The following is a 20,011-nucleotide window of genomic DNA, read 5'->3' as shown; positions in this document are numbered from 1 at the left end:
GGATAGACAAAGAGACCAGGGCAAAAGTATAGCACTCAGAAACAGACTCCTTAAAGAATATTTAAGGAGTTCTCTTATGGGGCATCGGACTAAGGATCTAGCATTGTCACTGCAATAGCTTGGGTCACTGCTGTAGCATGAGTTTGATCCTTGGCCCAGGAACTTCCATGTGCCATGGATGTGGCCAAAAAAGAAAAAAAACACTTAAGTGGCAATTAAATATATGAAAAGGAGCTCAATCAGGAAAATGCAAAATAAAACCACAATATGATACCACTGCACAACCAACAGAATGGATAAAATTTAAAAGACAGACCATACCAAGAGTTGGTAAAGACATAGAATAACAGGGACTCCCATACACTGCTAGTGAAAATGAAAATTAGTGTAACCACTTTGGAAATCTGATTGAAATTCTCTCCTAAAGCTTTTCCTACCCAGTGACCAAGCAATTCACTCCTGGATATATACCCCCGAAAAAATGCATACATTTGTACACTGAAAGACATGACAGAAAGTATAGTAGCACAAGCCAAAACTGGAAAGGACCCAAATGACCATTAACAGCAGAATGGAAATCTATGTAATTTTATATACACAATGAAATATCATCCATCACTGAAAATTAACAAAAGGTTAAAAGCTACATACAGTAATACACAAATCTTACAAATGTAACACCAAACAAATGAAGCTTACACAAAAACACAATGGGTTTATACTGACATCAAGTTTAACATTGGACAAAATAAATCTATGACATCAGAAGTAGCAGCAATGGGGAAGTTTTTAGAAGGGGACACAAGGAGGGCCTCTGGGATTCTGACAATTTTTTCCTGCTAATGTTTTATTTCTTGACCTGGGTGGTGATTTACATGGGCATATTAATTGTGACAATTCATCAAGCTGTTCACTCTTGAGCTGTGTATTTTCTCTGTATACGTGTGTGTGTATTTTTTTTTCCTTCCTGGCCACACCCATACCCCATGGAAGTTCCTGGGCCAGGGATCAAACCCACACCACAGCAGCGACCTGAGCTGCTACAGTGACAATTCAGGATCCTTAACCCGCTGTGCCACAAGAGAACGCCTCTGTATGTATTTTATTCTTCAGTTTTAAAACAGTTTTTGATCAGATTATCCAAAGCATAAAGAACTTGCCTAACATGCAAAAAAATAAAGACTCAGTGATGAACACTTAGAGAGAGGCTACCGCTCATGAGACTTATGAAGCAGAATAATGCAGCTAACTTGATTTGCAAGAAAAGAGATCTAGCAAGAGCCTTCTAAAACTGAAATGTTGAAGCATGATAAAGAATTCATAGATTCTGGCACCACCCTATGCTCCAAAGTTGACCTGAACTAAGTATTCATGGAAAATGGTTTATCTGTAGAAGAACGAGAAACACAGGCAGCCATTATTCTATCTTCCATAAACAAAACAAAATTGTTCGTAAGCAAATAAACAATATAATCTATAGAGTCAATGATGGAATGACACTGTCAAGTCAACAAAGCATTCATAGCAAACCAGAGGCAGAGATCCCCTTTTTGCTGATCCCAATGTACCCTATAAACATTATTTCTAGTATACCTGGCACAGTGTCTAGCTACAATTTGTTACGTGTCTCTCTTCCTCAATCCTCCATTAGTCATCCTGTACTCCTAGGACCTACTGCAGTGCCTGAAATATAGAAGCTGTTCGAAAAATGCTTTGGAATAACCATAACTGAGAAAGAGCTATTATTGGACACACATCAGCTGCATAAAGAAACAGCAGAGACTAATAGAAAGGCTAAAAGCATTGAGACAGAGTCAGATGTATCTAAGCTCAAATCCTAAGGGTATATACAACCTCTGTATTTATCAGATGAAGAAAAGTGCAGAGAAGAAATAGAGTTGATATGAATGTTCCTAATCACTATGTTACATTTAAATTTGATGTTTTCTGAAAGAATTACACTAAATTTGAGTATTAGCAATATTTTTAAATCTGAACAATTTTATATACACAGATAGTAATTAATATTTGTTACATAAAGTATCAATTGAGTTATTAACTATTTCTTTAAAAATAAAACATCAGGACCAAAGGCTATGACGTCTATCAGGGGCATGATTTTAAACAAGTCACACTTCCACTGTGTGTCTCAGTTTACTTATTTGGAAAAGGAGGACAGTACCTTTCTTACAGAGTTGTGAGGATTAAATGCAGGTCAAATAGCATAATGCTTGCTTAAAGAAAGTTATTTTCATAACATAAGCTATAAATACTATCATAGATCTAGAAAGTACCGTCTAATCCAATATTCAAGTTTTATTTATAAGGAAGATAATGCCTAGAAAGAAGAATTCTAAATAAACTGCCAAATGTCATAGACTAGTAGTAAGTCAGCAACAGAGCTAAGATTAGTATTTAGATCTTAACACCCAGTATGGTTCTTTCTCTATTACTCAATTATACAGCTACCTAAAGAGCACTAAAACTTTATTTACAGGAGTTCCCGTCGTGGCGTAGTGGTTAACGAATCCGACTAGGAACCATGAGGTTTCGGGTTCGGTCCCTGCCCTTGCTCAGTGGGTTAACGATCTGGCGTTGCCGTGAGCTGTGGTGTAGATTGCAGACGCGGCTCAGATCCCGAGTTGCTGTGGCTCTGGCGTGGGCCAGTGGCTACAGCTCCGATTCGACCCCTAGCCTGGGAACCTCCATATGCCGAGGGAGCAGCCCTAGAAATGGCAAAAAAAAAAAAAAAAAAAAAAAAAAAAAAAGCTTTATTTACAGAATGTGAAAGACTTTACCTAAAACTTTTAAAATTTTAAAGATACATTCAGGTAGGTTGAAACTGAACCCTAAGTAAAGGTACATACGTTAACATTAACAGTAAATTTATCCCCTATTTGAATATAATAAAGTTATTTTTCTCGGGTGCTGAGAGAGCAAACTAATTTTCTAATCTTAGAGACTAGAGAAAGTTCTATATATTTTCACACTTTAATACCACAGAAGAACAAAATACATACAAACTCAACATATCCATACTTATGACCTACTTTTTCAAATTCAATAAACGCATAACACAGGGATTCTCCAGTCTTCCAATCCCGAATAACTTCACAACTGAAAGAAAATTTGTAAAAAAGTGACTGAAAATAAAAAGCATTTTCAAAAATAAAAACCAAAATAACCCAGTTATTAAATTCATAGAATTCTATTTCTCCAAATTTCAATAATAATTATTTTCTTTTAAATATCTCACCAGTCTAGTAGACAAATTTTCTAGATTCTACTATAAATGCCCTATCTAGGTCTACAAGCATAAATTGCTAAACAATGAAGAAAGAATAAGATTAAAATATTTAATTTTCCTTTGGCAAAAGGAAATTACTTCTAAAAATTCTTTTAAATTATAATTGATTTCAAGTTCAAATACGGATGAGTTATAGACTACTGTAACTGTGGAATAATATACGCACATACATATATATATATATATATATATATATATATATATGCGTGTTTAATAAATTTACTTTTTTTGTCTTTTGTCTTTTTAGGGTGGCAGCCATGGCATATGGAGTTTCCCAGGCTAGGGACTGAATTGGAGCTACAGCCGCTGGCCAACACCACAGCCACAGCAACGCCAGATCTGAGCAGAGTCTGTGACCTACCCCACAGTTCACAGCAACACCGGATCCTTAATTCACTGAGCAAGGCCAGGGATTGAACCCTCGTCCTCATGGATACTAGTCAGGTTCGGGTTCGTTAATCACTGTGTCACGACCGGAATGCCTTAGTAAACTTATGATTTGGAGTTTTTGAATTTTAAACCAAGCTCAAACTTAATCTCATTAAGTATAGCTATTATACAGAACTAATCCCTCTTAATAACCAACTGAAAGGGCCAATAAGGTGGAATTTAAAGGAGCTGGCTTAACCCTTTTCCTCATGTATCTTAAGTCTCATTTTAAAAACCTGAAATAAGGAGTTCTCACTGTGGCACAGAGGTTAAGGACCTCTGGTCTCTGCTCAGGTCACTGCTGAGCGCAGGTGTGATCCCCTGCATGGTGCAGTGGGTTAAGGATCCAGCTTTGCTGCAGCTGTGGCATAGGTCACAGCTGCAGCTCAAATTCGAACTCTGGTCTGGAAACTTCTGTATGCTGAAGGCAGGGCCAATAAAACCAAAAACAAAAACAAAGGAGTAGGCAGGGAGAATGAAGAAGATAGGACAGAAATAGAGGTAAGTCCTCATCTTCCTTAGCCGGAGGTCAGTATATGATGTCTACAATTTAAAAATAAAAACTAGGAGTTCCCATCATGGCTCAGCAGTAAAGAACCTGACTAGGATCCATGAGGATGCAGGTGTGATCTCCGGCCTCACTCAGTGGGTTAAGGATCTGGCGTTGCTGTGGGCTATGGTGTAGGTTGCAGATGTGGCTCAGATCCTGAATTGCTATGGCTCTGGCGTAGGCCAGCGGCTATAGCTCTAATTCAACCCCTAGCCTGGGAACCTCCATATGCCGAGGGAGTGGCCCAAGAAATGGCAAAAAAGACAAAAAGACCAGAAAAAAAAAAAAAAAAAAAAAAAAAAAAAAACCTGAGTCTTCATGGTCAGGTTCGTTACCGGTGAGTCACAAGGGTAACTCCAAATCACTCAATTTCTACACACAAATACAAACACATTTACATACATATTTTCTTCCCTACTGTGCAGTGGTAAAACTTACCAGTACAAAATTCACCTGGAGTTCACACTCAAAAAATGTCATTAGAAAACTTCTAATACCTAGTTTTCCTAAATTTTTAACTAATGCTAGAGATTACCTTCTTATTGGCCCAAATCTTGAGAATATTATCTCCAGATCTTCATCTGTGGTCACTGGATTCAATTTACACACAAACAGCACATTTTCGGGAGGTTTAATATCTGCATCAGGTAGGTCTCCCACCTAAATGATAAACAAGAATATAAATCAACTTATTTATTTAATTCCTATTCTAAATACCTTATCCAAGCCCCAATGCTGATTTCTCTAAATATCTTAGTTTACATTATAAACTGCAGGCTCAGAAAAAGAAATCTAAATAGATTTCAAAATTCAAATCTCCCTTCTTCCTGGCAGTAACAGTGCCAGTAACTGAAATATTTACCTGACCCTACTTTGTGTGAATACCATTCTTTTTTTTTTTTTTTTTTTTTTTTGTCTTTTTTGTTGTTGTTGTTGTTGTTTCTTGGGCCGCTCCCGCGGCATATGGAGGTTCCCAGGCTAGGGGTTGAATCGGAGCTGTAGCCACCAGCCTACGCCAGAGCCACAGCAACGCGGGATCCGAGCCGCGTCTGCAACCTACACCACAGCTCACGGCAACGCCGGATCGTTAACCCACTGAGCAAGAGCAGGGACCGAACCCGCAACCTCATGGTTCCTAGTCGGATTCGTTAACCACTGCGCCACGACGGGAACTCCTGAATACCATTCTTGACACTTCATATACATTATTGCCAATTCTTAAAACAACCATGCAGTTTCCATTTTAAAGAGGAGTCAAGTTCACAGACACGGAGAACAGAATTGTGGTTGCCAACGGGGGCGGGGAGAAGGAGTGGGATAGATTAGGAGTTTGGGGTTAGCAGATGTAAACTATTACATTTAGAATAGGTAGACAATAAGGTCCTGCTGCATAGCACAGGGAACTATATCCATCTCCTAGGATAAACCATGATGGAAAATAATATACAAAAAGAATGTATATGTATGTATGACTGAGTCGCTTTGCTATACAACAGAAATTGGCACACCATTGTAAATCAACAATACTTTAAAAAATTAAAAACAAAACAAAAACAAAAAAAGATAAGTGAAATTCAAAAAGTTAAACAACTGGGGTTCCCATCATAGCTCATTGGAAACGATCTGACTAGTACCCATGAGGACACAGGTTTGATCCCCAGGCTCGCTCAGTGGGTTAAGGATCTAGCACTGCTGCAAGCTGCAGCATAGGTCACAGATGTGGCTCGGATCTGACACTGCTGTGGCTGTGGTATAGGCCGGTAGCTGCAGCTCCAATTCAACCCCTAGCCTGGGAACTTCCATATGCCACAGGTTTGGCCCTTTAAAAAAAAAGCCTCTGGAGTTCCCGTCGTGGCGCAATGGTTAACGAATCCGACTAGGAACCATGAGGTTGCGGGTTCAGTCCCTGCCCTTGCTCAGTGGGTTAACGATCTGGCGTTGCCGTGAGCTGTGGTGTAGGTTGCAGACATGGCTCGGATCCAGCGTTGCTGTGGCTCTGGCGTAGGCCAGTGGCTACAGCTCTGATTCGACCCCTAGCCTGGGAACCTCCATATGCCGCGGGAGCGGCCCAAAGAAATAGCAAAAAGACAAAAAAAAAAAAAAAAAAAGCCTCTGATAATAACCTAATCTTCTTTCTCTTATAAGTCACTTGCTCTTGCTGCTCAGGTACTCAAAGAATTTTCCCTTAGGTCCAGTAATTTTCTTAGAATTTGTCATGGTTGTTCTGGGTCAATATTCTCAGATAACACAGTGTGCTCATTAAACTGTGCATTTTTAATTTTTTTTAATTCAGTAAAGTTTTCTTGAGTTGTAGTCTTTAATATTTGTTCCTTCAGACTAGTAATGCTAACATAAATTTTAAAACAGATGATGAATCTGAAGCACTATAAAAGAATAACAGGAGTTCCTGTTGTGGCTCAGTGGTTAACGAATCTGACTAGCATCCATGAGGACTCAGGTTCGATTCCTGGCCTCACTCAGTGGGGGAAGGATCCAGCGTTGCCAGACGTGGTTGGGATCTGGCGTTGCTGTGGCTGTGGCTAAGCCAGTGCCTACAGCTCCAACTGGACCCCTAGCCTGGGAACCTCCATATGTCACGGGTGTGGCTCTAAAAAGCAAAAACAAAAAAAAATAGAATGACGGTAGTAAAAACTTAAGTATTATCTATCCATTCCAACATTTATTGATCACGTACTATGTGGGAGGTATGCCTATTCCACAAAAATAAGAAAATAAAGCAGAAATTGACACAGCACTGTAAATCAACTATACTGTAATAAAAAAAATTTATAAAGGATGAAAGAAATGAGGAATTCCCACTGTGGCCCAGTGGATTAAGACTCTGACTGCAGCAGCTCAGGTCACTGCAGAGGCATGGGTTAGATCCCCAGCCCGGTACAGTAGGTTAAAGGATCTTGCATGGCTGCAACTGTGATGTAGGTCACAGCTGCAGCTCAGATTCAATCTCTGGCCCAGGAACTTCCATATCCCAAAAGGGCAGCCGTAAAATTTTTTTTTTTTTTTTTTTTGTCTTTTTGCCATTTCTTGGGCCGCTCCCTTGGCATATGGAGGTTCCCAGGCTAGGGGTCTTCAGAGCTGTAGCTGCTGGCCTATGCCAGAGCCACAGCAACGCGGGATCTAGCCACATCTGCAACCTACACCACAGCTCACAGCAACGCCAGATCGTTAACCCACTGAGCAAGGCCAGGGATCAAACCCGCAACCTCATGGTTCCTAGTCAGATTCGTTAACCACTGCGCCACGACAGGAACTCCCATAAAATTTTTTAAAAAATGAAAAAAATGCCCACGAGGTCAACTAATCATCAACTGAGTAACTGTCCTCTAAATCACTTCATATTGTTAGTAACACAGAAAAGGAGGATATTTAAGAGTGCTCAATTTCTGTTCAAGTTTATTTTATCCTGTAACTACTATTCCACTATTTAGCTTCAATACTTGAGATATACAAAGAATTAGTCTTTAATACACTTAAAATTCAGTCCAAGAGACAATCTTTTAAGATGAGGTGAGTATAAACAACTAAAATTCAATTGCTATTTGTAAGCTAGACACTCACTTCCCATTTTTTAAAAAGGCACTTGGCACTATACTGATAGTGGAATCAAATTTGTTTACTTTTGCATGTTATTATATCACATAAAATTTAATCCAGAAAAAAACTCTCAGCTAAACTTTTAATATTTTAAGACTACCAAAATGCCAAAAATAAACTCATAGTGAGCATGTATTTAATATACTGCTGAACAGCTATTTAAACAAAGTAATTATCTTACCATTTCTAATAGAATAGCTTGAGTTTTGGCCTCTTTTTCTGCCTTTATTTCTTCTACTTCTTCAGCTGATCTTCCTTTGAAATCATCAATTTCTTCATCTGCTCCTATTCGACCACTCTGTAAGACAGATAAATCACTCATATATTTAAAGAGTAGAAAGAACTAAGAAACATTATGCTTTATTCTTACTTCCATCAAATGTGTATTTGTTTTACAAAGGTGAAACAAACTTACAAACCTCTGAAAAATGATTAAAATTAATTCAATAATACTAGCCAGATTAAGCTTCTAATTTATTTTTAAATCAAAATAAACATTTACATAAAAACTATCTGGTATCCAACTAAGTGCTGAATACAGAAGATAAATGATCTTAGAAATTAAGCATCAAATCCCAACTATAAAGATAAATTCAGCTTTGAGGAAGTCTCATAAGAAGAAATTTATACCTTAAAAAATCTGAGAGAAAAGTCTACATTATGCCATAGAAATTTCTGGGTTCTAGCCTGGCTCCAGAGAATCCCCAGTTGAAAAGTTCCTTCACAAGATGATAACTTAATTTAGCCTTAAACTCACACCCCTATCGAGAGTTAAGAGGTAAGAGAAACATTTTCCCAAGATGTTCATATAAGCTTCCAGAACTAAGTTTGTTCTAGTGGAAAGGAAACAGAAGAAAGTCTATTGGGGAAATAAAAAGATAGCTAGAAAAATGAGTATCTCCATGGAAGAGAAAAAGAACCCTAAACTTGTCCTAGTATTACTGATGAAGCAAGAAAATCATGCTGAAGAAATAAGTTTTAATAAGCTAAAAAGCAAAAGCTATGAAAAGCATTAATATGTATGTACATTCAATCACAAAAAGATTCTACTTACATCTAGTTGTTCCCTTGTGGGTTCTGGAGATCGATCAGGAATTAATAAATCAGGAGGATCATCAAATGGATCATCTAAAATCACTGTATGATTTATCCTTACGAAATAAATCCAAGTCAAATGTTACTTTTGTTATTTCAGAATACATGTTTTGTTCTTTATAGAAACACAACAAATGTCTTAAGTATCTCTAATGCCAAAAGCCCCATATGCTTTTTTTTTTTTTTTTTTTTTTTTTTTTTTTGGTCTCTTTAGGGCCGCACCCTCAGCATATGGAAGTTCCCAGGCTAGGGACTGAATCGGAGCTGCAGCTGACAGCCTATGCCACAGCCACAGCAACACCAGATCTGAACCACTTCTGTAACCTACACAACAGCTCGGAGCAATGCTGGATCCTTTAATCCACTGAGTGACGCCAGAGATCAAACCTGCATCCTCTTGGCTACCAGTTGGATTCTTAACCCACTGTGCCACAATGAGAACTCCCCCTCACATGCTCTTAAATTTTACTGCACAAGGATATTATTAGAATATATGTTCACAAGGCGGGGGGTGGGATGAATCTGGGGTTAAGAGATGCAAAGTATTGCTTTCGGAATGGATAAGCAATGAGATCCTGCTGTATAGCCCTAGGAACTTTATCTAGTCACTTATGATGGAGCATAATAGAGGATAATATGAGAAAATGAATGTATACATGTATGTATGGCTGGTCACTTTGCTGTATAGTTGAAAACTGACAGAACACTGTAAACCAACTAAAATGGAAAAAATAAAAATCATTTAAAAAATTGTGGGTTAAGGATCTGGCATTGGGAGTTCCCGTCGTGACGCAGTGGTTAACGAATCTGACTAGGAACCATGAGGTTGCGGGTTTGATCCCTGGCCTTGTTCAGTGGGTTAAGGATCCAGTGTTGCCATGAGCTGTGGTGTCGATCGCAGACGCGTCTGGGATCCTGCATTGCTCTGGCTCTGGCGTAGACCAGAGGCTACAGCTCCGATTCGACCCCTAGCCTGGGAACCTCCATATCCTGCCGAAGTGGCCCTAGAAAAGGCAAAAAGACAAGAAAAAAAAAAAAAAAAGGATCTAGTGCTGCTGTGAGCTGTGGCGTAGGTCGCAGACGTGGCTTGGATCCTGCGTTGCTGTCGCTCTGGCATAAGCCAGCAGCTACAGCTCCAATTAGGCCTCTAGCCTGGGAACCTCCATATGCCACAGGTGTGGCCCTGGAAAAAGACAAAAAGACAAAAAACAAACAAAAATAAAAAATAATGAATATACTTTCACAATTACTGTTACTGTTTTTGATTATTCGATGTTACATTTATTACTATGCATTATGTTAAGATATAATATAAATGTCTAAATTTTAGTAATTTTGTCATATCTTTCAAAAATCTGCATTTTTTTTTTTTTTTTTTTTGGCTGTCCCACAGTGTATGGAGTTCCCAAGCCAGGGATCAGATCCAAGCTGTAGTTGTGACCTAAACTGCAGTTGCAGCAACCCCAGATCCTTAACCCACTGTGCTGGGCCAGGGGTGGAACCTGTGTCCCAGCACTCCCAAGATACCACCAATCCCATTGTGCCACAGTGGGAACTCCAATAATCTGCATTTTTAAAAAACTAAATTAAAGGATTCATAATTCCACACAACATAAGCAATTATAATTAGTATTTTTTTTAAAAAAAAGGTCTTCTCTATTATAAAGATTCTTATAGTCTTGTATTAATTCTTAGTTTAGAATTATCCAAAAACTAGTCCTACATACGCCATCACTACTACATATCAAACATCATGTATTAAAACATTCTAGTACATTCCTTGGAGTTCCCCTTGTGGCACAGTGGAAACGAGTCTGACTAGGAACCATGAGGTTGCAGGTTCGATCCCTAGCCTCGCTCAGTGGGTCAAGAATCTGGTGTTGCCGTGAGCTGTGGTGTAGGTCATAGATGTGGCTCGAATATGGCGTTGCTGTGGCTGTGGCGTAGGCCGGCAGCTGTAGTTCCAATTAGACCCCTAGCCTGGGAACCTCCTTATGCTGCAGATGCGGCCCTAAAAAATAAAAATAAACAAACAAAAAACATTCTAGTACATTCAGATAGTAAATTTTAACCACACCTGATATCCTGATACGGTACAAAGTCCTTGTCAACAAAGGTCTCATTAATTTTCTTAATTATGTCCATGCCTTCTGTCACCTCACCAAACACTGTGTGAACTCCATCAAGGTAATCGAGATTATCTCCTGTAGTGATAAGAAACTATACAGAAAGACACAGAGTAAATACAAATACATACATATAATTCAAGCTGAAATCAGTTATACACTGACAAACAAATATACAAAAGATTCTACATTAAACTTGCATGAATTCTCACCCACTTGTTACCAATACTAAGTAAAAGGCACAAAGCTTAAACATAAAATATTAATAAATAGGCAGATGCTCTCCCGATTGTCTAAAATACTTGAACAAACCAAATCCCAGTTTTTTCGCATATAAACTATGAGAGAGAAAAAAAAAATATCTACCCTAATGGGTCTGCGACGACAATGAATGAAATGAATGAAAGGCGTTCAACATGACCCGTTTTGAAATGAGTAATAAATGCTAAAAGGAACTGGGTCGCAATGTGGACAGTGATGATCCACGAATGACAGGACTGTACCTAATGTTATTTTCTTTGTGCTTTTCTGTATTTCCTAAATTCCTCCCAACAGGCATGGCTTACATTTAAAAGAACAAAATATTAAGGATTTGTTTTAATATAGGAAAAAATAGTGTAATTTGTTTTCAAATATCTTTGATTGAAATTCTCTCCTTACTGGATAGTTTAAAAAGGCAATTTTTGTAGGTTCCCTCCAGCAAAGCTCATCTCCTCAACCATTTCCTAACCTGAGATCCATGCTGATCACTGCCATTGTTCACCATGGACACAGTGCCTTTCTTCTTGTGCTTAATTCTTGGCACTTTTTCAGCCTCGAAAAAGCTTGCTTGATCACCATAGAGTTGACTAAAAATACATATAATAAGGATATACAATATAAGTACTCTCCACATGAAATACAGAAGTACTAGGATTATATCAGGGCACAAAGGTTAACATATAGGGTTATCACTTCTTTATAGAAATGCCACTATGAGTCAAAACATTCCTTTGTTGTTGTTTTTGTTAGAGACATTTATAGAACTTGGGGGAAATCCTGTATTTGAACCATATTTTATTTCATTTTTTTATGGCCACACCTGCAGCATATGCAAGTTCCCAGGTTAGGGGTTGAATTGGAGCTGCAGGTGCTGGTCTACACCACAGCCACAGAAATGCTGGATCCAAGCTACATCTGTGACCTGCGCCACAGCTTGCAGCAAAACCAGATTCTTGATCCACTACCAAGGCCAGGGATCCAACCCACATCTTCATGGACACTAGTTGGGTTCTTAAAACCCACCAAGCCACAATGGGAACTCCTGAACCATATTTTAAAATGCAGATTGAAATATGTTAGTTAACACTATTAAGAGGCAATTCTATTTTTACTCATTTAAAAATAAAAGAACTTACCCAAAAACAGACTCTCCTCCACGGCCAGTCCCTGTAGGATCACCGGTCTGTATGATAAAATCCCTCTACAACACATAGAATACTTCGTTAATTCACAGTTTACTGGACGGTTCCAACAACAAAGAACATGACTAATATCCACCAACTCACCTGGACATTGTGAATAAGGCAATAATTGTAATACTTTATTTTGCACAACTTCAGGAAATTCAAGCAAGCTGAAAGAAAGTAAATACTAGATATATCACAGTAGTCCACAAATACATTTTTTTTTTTTTTTTGGTCTTTTTTGCTATTTCTTTGGGCCGCTCCCGCGGCATATGGAGTTTCCCAGGCTAGGGGTCGAATCGGAGCTGTAGCCACCGGCCTACACCAGAGCCACAGCAACGCGGGATCCGAGCCGTGTCCGCAACCTATACCACAGCTCACGGCAACGCCGAATCGTCAACCCACTAAGCAAGGGCAGGAAGCGAACCCGCAACCTCATGGTTCCTAGTCGGATTCGTTAACCACTGCGCCACGACAGGAACTCCCACAAATACATTTTTAACCAAATAAAGGCACAGTTAGTTTAATTTATTTTCTAAACTATGACATAAAATGGTCAAATGTCCAAAGCCATTTAAAAAAAGGTAGAAATCCTAGGAAAAAGTAATATATTTTAAATTTTCTTTTTTATTCTCTTTTTCTTTGGATTTCTTGTGCATCTAAGCCATACAGGAAACTGAAACTTAGGTGAGATAAGCAATCTTTTATTGATGGATTGATTTTATAAAAGAAAGGACACACTAAAGAGAACACCACGATGGGAAAGGATCTAGCAGAGTCTCTCAAAATGGGTACAGATAACATAAATTAGAGAAAATAAAATATCTGGGACCATTTTTTAACAACGATTAAATAGCTCTTCACAAAAATTCCTACATTTATCGTGTACTAGCTTTCTGAAATAAATCCACTCATTTATCCAATAAATACTGAGTATCTTCTAGATACCTGGCACTGCTGTTAAGTCAAATGCCATTAAACTTTGGTCTCTGCCCTTACCATGTTCATAGTTTGGCATAGAGAACAGGCTCGTGGTTGCCAAGGGGGAGGGGGAGGTGAATTGGGAGTTTGGGATTAACAGATGCAAACTATTATACATATAGAGTGGATAAACAACAAGGTCCTAATGTATAGCACAGGAAACTCTATGCAATGTTCTGTGATAAAGCATGATGGAAAAGAATATAAACTAAATATATGTGTAACAGAATCACTTTGCTCCACAGCAGAGATTAACATAACACTGTAAATCCACTACACTTCAATTTAAAAAAGCAAAACAAAAAATCCCAAAGATAATGGGACTAATTTTGATGAAAAATAAAGATCTTCATTATCATAAATTTCCTTAAAAAAAAAAAAAGAAAGCAAGTTCATAGTCTGGTTGTAGAGAAACATACCAACACTCAAAGCACTTAGCTAGAAATCAAACAGACAGATATATGAGGCAGTCTCTGCTCTCAAGGAGCTTACCCTAAACTTGCATCCTTACACCTGAACACAAATAGTTACAATACTAGGCATAGCTGCTAGGCATTTATGCACTTAAATACTACAATGTGGTTCTAAAAATGCCACAAGAGTGGAAAAGAGATTGTTTCTGCCTGAAATGAGAAGACCTCACAGAGGCTTAAGGTAAGCATTACAAGACCTGGACTAGCAGAGAGTAGGGAGGGGGTCAAACTGAAGCTAGAGCTGTCGGTCTACACCACAGCCACAGCTACATGGGATCAGAGCCATGTCAGCGACTTACACCACACTCAGGACAACACTGAATCCTTAAGCCACTGAGCAAGGGCAGGGTTGGAACCTCCATCCTCATGGATACCAGTGGGGATACTGCTAAGCCACAACAGGAACTCCTTAGAATGGGAATTTAAATGTTTGGGGGAAGGTCCTGAAGAGTAGTCTAACACCTATAAGGCTTGTCTAACATCTATAATACTTCAGTATCACAGAGTAATAGAGAATTAAAAGGCTGGAGAGGTAAGATGGGGCCAAGTTATTGGAGAGTCTTGAATGTCAGGCTTTTGATCAATTTTCTAGAAAAATATACTTCCGGGATTAGTGTCAAACATATAGGAGTAGTCCTTTAACTGGAAAACAAAACCAGTGGGTGTAAGCAATGATCAACAATGGCTGTCAAAATCTTTAGGTGACAAGCTACTGGGAAGACTACAACAGACATATCAGGTAGACAGCCTGAACCTCTAACCAATTTTAACATCACAAAAAGACCCAACCAGACAGCAAGTGCCTCTTGAATGTGATGCAGTTGATAGTACAGACCACCTTATATGAAATATTCTTACCAAAAACATTACACCTGAATTTGCTCAAGACTCTTCATCTAAGCAGCCATTAATGAGAAACAGAGAGAGAAGACTACATTAAGAGATACAACAGGGATACAATCTGTCAAATCCAAAATGAGGAAAATTCTACAAAACAAATGATCCACACTCTTCCTCAAATATTGTTTGGGGGGGAGGAGAAGTGGGGGGGACCCTAAAGATGAAAAGATATTTAAGAGATACAACAACCAATATAATACACAGCCTTTATTTGGATCCTAAACCAAATTACAAAATATTCTTTTAAATATTTATGAGACATAGAAAAATATGAATGATACTAAGGAATCATTGCTTATTTTTTCAGATGTGTGGTTATATCATCTTTTTAAAAAACTATCTTTTAAGGAGTTCCCATCATGGCTCAGTGGTTAACGAATCCGACTAGGAACCATGAGGTTGTGGGTTCAATCCCTGGCCTCGCTCAGTGGGTTAAGGATCCGGCATTGCCATGAACTATGGTGTAGGTCACAGACGTGGCTCGGATCTGGCATTGCTACGGCTATGGTGCAGGCCAGCAGCTACAGCTCCAATTCGACCCCTAGCCGGGGAACCTCCATATGCTGCGGAAGTAGCCCTAGAAAAGGCAAAAAGACAAAAACAAAAAAAACAAAACTATCTTTTAAGATACAGCTTTAAGTAGTTACAGATTAAATAAATGTCATGTAAAGGACTTGCTATAAAAAATCCAGTGGAGGTGGGGGTATAAATGAAACATGTATTCACGACCGTTAAATGAAGCTGACCATCAGCACATGAGGGTTCATTTACATGATTCTTTCTACTTTTGTGTATATTTCAAGTCTTCTATAATAAAAAGTAAAAAAAAAAAAAAAGGAAAACAAAAGAAGGGAGAGAAAGGGAGGAAAAAAGAAAAATAAGTCTGGATATTTTTACTATAGATTAATAGTTACACATAAAAGAAGGTATCCAATCTCATGTTTACTGGACTTATGCTTTTAGTGTTCCAAGCTATCTTTGCAGAAACTGCTTGTCCATTCCATCTGTTAATTAAGTGGAATAACTCTACATCCCCTTTGTTTCTCACAGTTCCACGGGGAAAGGTCCACTCATTTGCCAGGTGCGGCTCCATATGGAGAGTGTCAAATTCAAAAGGAAGCAGAACCAAGAGATGAAAACCATAATTCCCCATAAGATCCTGCCAAGCATTGTCCTCCCATCCTTAAAAGCTTTCCCCAATAACATGAGGCAATCAATTATTTTCTTTAAGCCAGTTTGAGCTGAGTTTCTATCACACACACAAAGAGTCCTAAGGCAACACATATATTTGCATTACTCCACATGAGCCTTTAGTGTGTGCCCTCAAAGAGCCAGGCACTGCACTAGGTGCTCAGGATACAGAGCTAATTAAAGCACAGTCCCTGCTCTTTTAGAGTGACATTCTTGAAAGGGGACCAAGGTGTGCAAATGATTCCAGGACAACAAGTAAATGTATAACAAAATATGTGCTGTATGATTTATAAAAGGCCTGAGATTGAGCAGAAGAAATGGATCTAACTCTACTTAAGGACACCAGAGAGCTTCACAGAAGAGATTATGCTTGACCTGAGATTTGAATAAGCAGGAGGTTTGCCAAAAGGAGAGAAATGTAAGGTAGAGGCAACAGTATGAGAAAGCATGGATGTGTGGTTGAGTGCTGTGGGGCTTTTGGGGATAACTGAGTGTAGGATTTAGTGTAGTGTGTCAGGAGGCACTCCTGGTGCCCTATTGAGGCCTGTTTCATCCTCTTTGATAGACTGCATTCCATGGGGACAGAACCCTGATGGTAACTAAACTCCCTTGGTCACTCTGATACATTCTCCACAGTGCTGCCTATTATCTTCCTACAACAGGAAGTGTGCCCTGCCTCAATCTTGCTTTTAAACTCTTCAAAGATTTCGATCATCGGTAGGGCACACAAGGCTGTTCACTAACTTAGAAAGGTCTATGACCAGACTCGCAGTCTGCCATCCCACCGTCAAGCCACCGATCTACTTGCTATTTCCAGAAAATTCCAAGCAAACTGTTAAGAAAACCCTCGATCCCACTCATCTTTGAAAGAGCTGGTTCAAGTGTTCTGCATTCTTTGCTAGCTTCGCTTCTCCCCACCCCCAACCAGGAAGAAAGACTCCCTCCTCTGGTTTCCATGGCAACTTACACATTCTTCCACTACAACACTTAAGAAATTAAATAGATTGCCGCGCCTACTTTCCCCCAATGGAAAATTAGACCCTCAACGGCAAGGCGCCCTCCCGGGGCTTGGCACAAAGTCCCGCATAGAGGGCGATCAATGAGTGTTTGCTAAGGCTTGGTGCAGCCCTTCCTCCAGCCAGGAGTGATGCCCACACACAATGCTCCTAGCCCGTCCTCCCTGCTTTCCTCAAGATTTACCGATTACACACCAAGGAATACCAGTAACCAGTAACCAGTCTGCGTTACTCGGATTTGTAAAACGCAGTAAAGCCACAAGAGCTATGGGCACTGTACATGCGCTTGGCATTACACACACACACACACACACGCACGCACACACACGGATTTAATAACCACAAGTACTCGCCACCCGATTAGCAGGACCAGATGCGGGAGAAGGGATGCTCCTCAAAAACATTTCTCAAACAAGGCCCGCTAATAAAACAGCCCGGTCGCGGGGACCAGCAGCCTAGAAGCTCGAACCAGTCCTCGCCGGGGACTAGGCAAAGTGGGGAAAGTGCAAAGTGGGGAAAGGAGATCGCGGCCCGGCGAGAGTTGAGTGTGCCCGGGCCTCACCGCGCGGCCGCTCCTCCGTGTACAAGTCGATGACGACGTCGCCCAAAGTGGTCTCCAGGAGAACCGCCATGGCGCCCGCTCCTCTGCTACCAGCGCCTGGAGTGACAGGAATAGCCCGACGTCATCTACGCCACGCGTCACCTTCGGCGCGACGCCTTTTTACGTCATTCCTCCGGCGACACCGCCCCTTCCTAGAGGCTCTCTGGAGGCAGGTCTGGTCGGTGCCCCGCCCAACCTGACAGAGCCCTGGGTCCCCGCCTCTCGCGCGGCCCTTTTGAAAATCCTTTGGAGCTGGAGCGGAAGCCTGTCACTCAAAGGGGCTCCTCTGAAGGGTTTTGTACCCCTTTTGTGACCATCTCAAGAACGGGACGGACATTTCTTTCAAGCTGTTCTGGCTGCCTCCGTCGTAGCCCGAGGGCGACTCTGGCGCCACCTTCCCTCGCCTTATTGGGACATCTGCCCTCGGTTTCTAATCGGCCTCTTTTTATTGCCTTGAATCAGGCCTGAAATGTACAATTTGCTACCGAGAAAGATTGTTAGCAGGGAGTTCTTTCCTGGCTAATCTTATGTAGAGCAGAGAGTGTACCTGTTATGTAGCAGGTCGTGGGTGGGTCCTTAGTGCAACAAGCTAAAAATCATAGGCTTCATTCAGTCCTTTATCTCTACTGCTTTTATCAGTACTCTTAACGAAATAAAATTCACATTTTAAGGCAAGACAAAAATTTAAACAAAATTCTCTGCCCTTTGGCTTCCTCCCTCCCCTCCAGTGTGCGCTGTGCATTAAGCAGACCCCGCCAATGGGAGAAATACCTGCTCAACCATAGAATCAATTTTTCTTCTTCTGGCACCAGCCATGAAACTCCTTAAAAGATAACATTCCTTTCTCAGTCCCCTAAGGGGTAATGATGACCCACTCACCTCACATGTGTAGCCATCTTTGGTGAATTTTATGTGCAAAGCCAATATATCATCTCCATTAAAGATAGAGATTGGTGGAGTTCCCTGGTGGCTCAGTGGGTTAAGGACCTGATATCACTGCTGTGTCTCAGGTCACTGCTTGTGGTGTGGGTTCAATTCCTAGCCTGGGAATTTCCACATTCCTGGGGCAAGGTCAAAAAATAAATAAATAACTTGAAGATAGAGGCTTCGTACAAAACGGACTGGTCAGATGACCTAAGGAGATACGAGGCCACATTTAATGGAAGTCCTTAGCTTAAGTACTTACTTAAGACCATATTAATGTTACTAACTATATTACTTGTGCCCTGCCTTTTTTTTTGGGGGGGGGGGGAAATAGCTATATTGCTTTGCCCGGCAAAGGAGAGTCACACCAGGCTAATGCCTCAAAGACTGTGCCTCCCTTAGGAGAGATTGGGAGGTGGTTTCATAGTTTGGGAAATAAGAAAAGAGGACTGCAGATAAGGATCAGGGTAGAGGCAAATTGCATTGTTTTCAAAGTTGGTGTTCAGTAGTTTGGTGGTCTTCTTTCTGGAATAAAGACCCCCTCATTAACATCTTCCATTTGTTGGGGGGTTTGCTCCCACACACAGGACTTACAGAGCTTTTTATCTGCTTGTTCATTTTCTGTCGCTTCTGGGGCTGAAGAGTGACTCTCCAAACATGTCCACTGCCTAATCCCCGACCATAACCTCCTGGTGTCTGGACTCACTGAGGTTCAGTTTCTTCATGCCTCTGCACAGAAGGAATTCAGTGAGAGACAAAGTGATAGGTAAGATATAGATTTATTAAGACAGGACGCTTGTGAGAGAGGCCCTGCCTATTTTATAAGATTATTGTTTTTTTGCAAATGATTAACTAACCCTCCAATTAAAAATAATGATGGGAGTTCCCGTCGTGGCGCAGTGGTTAACAAATCTGACTAGGAACCTTGAGGTTGCAGGTTCGGTCCCTGCCCTTGCTCAGTGGGTTAACGATCCGGCGTTGCTGTGAGCTGTGGCGTAGGCTGGCAGCTACAGCTCCGATTCGACCCCTAGCCTGGGAACCTCCATATGCCGCAGGAGCGGCCCAAGAAATGGAAAAAAGACCAAAAATAAAAATAAAAATAAAATGATGACTAGGTGACTTGAAATGATTGATAATATACAGTTCTATAAAATCAATTATTATAATAGTATGACTCTAGATATGAGAAGAAGCATCAAGAGAGAACCATTTCCTCGACCATAGAAGGCTAGTAACACAGGTGATCCAAAAGCTTTGGGGTACTGTTTCGTCCAGCAGTGGATGGGATTTTACATAAAAGGCATTCCCATTGTGGCTCAGTGGGTTAAGGATCTGATGTAGTCTCTGGGAGGATGCAG

At 40.3% G+C, this 20,011-nt stretch overlaps 1 protein-coding gene across 1 annotated transcript in view; it reads right to left on the bottom strand.

Annotated features, from left to right (window-relative positions):
• Window positions 1-17,840, bottom strand: part of PPIL4 (peptidylprolyl isomerase like 4) — a 45,923-nt gene extending 28,083 nt beyond the window's left edge. Inside the window, exons 1-9 of the mRNA XM_021086908.1 lie at window positions 17,691-17,840; window positions 12,670-12,737; window positions 12,520-12,584; window positions 11,853-11,970; window positions 11,074-11,216; window positions 8,956-9,052; window positions 8,083-8,199; window positions 4,822-4,946; window positions 3,051-3,117 (exon numbers count right to left, since the gene is read on the bottom strand). Of these exons, the coding sequence (XP_020942567.1) occupies window positions 3,051-3,117; window positions 4,822-4,946; window positions 8,083-8,199; window positions 8,956-9,052; window positions 11,074-11,216; window positions 11,853-11,970; window positions 12,520-12,584; window positions 12,670-12,737; window positions 17,691-17,760 (870 nt within the window). The 5' untranslated portion in view covers window positions 17,761-17,840. The remainder of the gene's footprint in view (window positions 1-3,050; window positions 3,118-4,821; window positions 4,947-8,082; window positions 8,200-8,955; window positions 9,053-11,073; window positions 11,217-11,852; window positions 11,971-12,519; window positions 12,585-12,669; window positions 12,738-17,690) is intronic.

The sequence above is a fragment of the Sus scrofa genome, chromosome 1 (assembly GCF_000003025.6).
Source record: "Sus scrofa isolate TJ Tabasco breed Duroc chromosome 1, Sscrofa11.1, whole genome shotgun sequence".
In the NCBI taxonomy this organism is placed as follows: domain Eukaryota; kingdom Metazoa; phylum Chordata; class Mammalia; order Artiodactyla; family Suidae; genus Sus; species Sus scrofa.
Note: the sequence above shows the minus strand (reverse complement) of the source record. Positions and strands in the feature narration are given on the sequence as shown.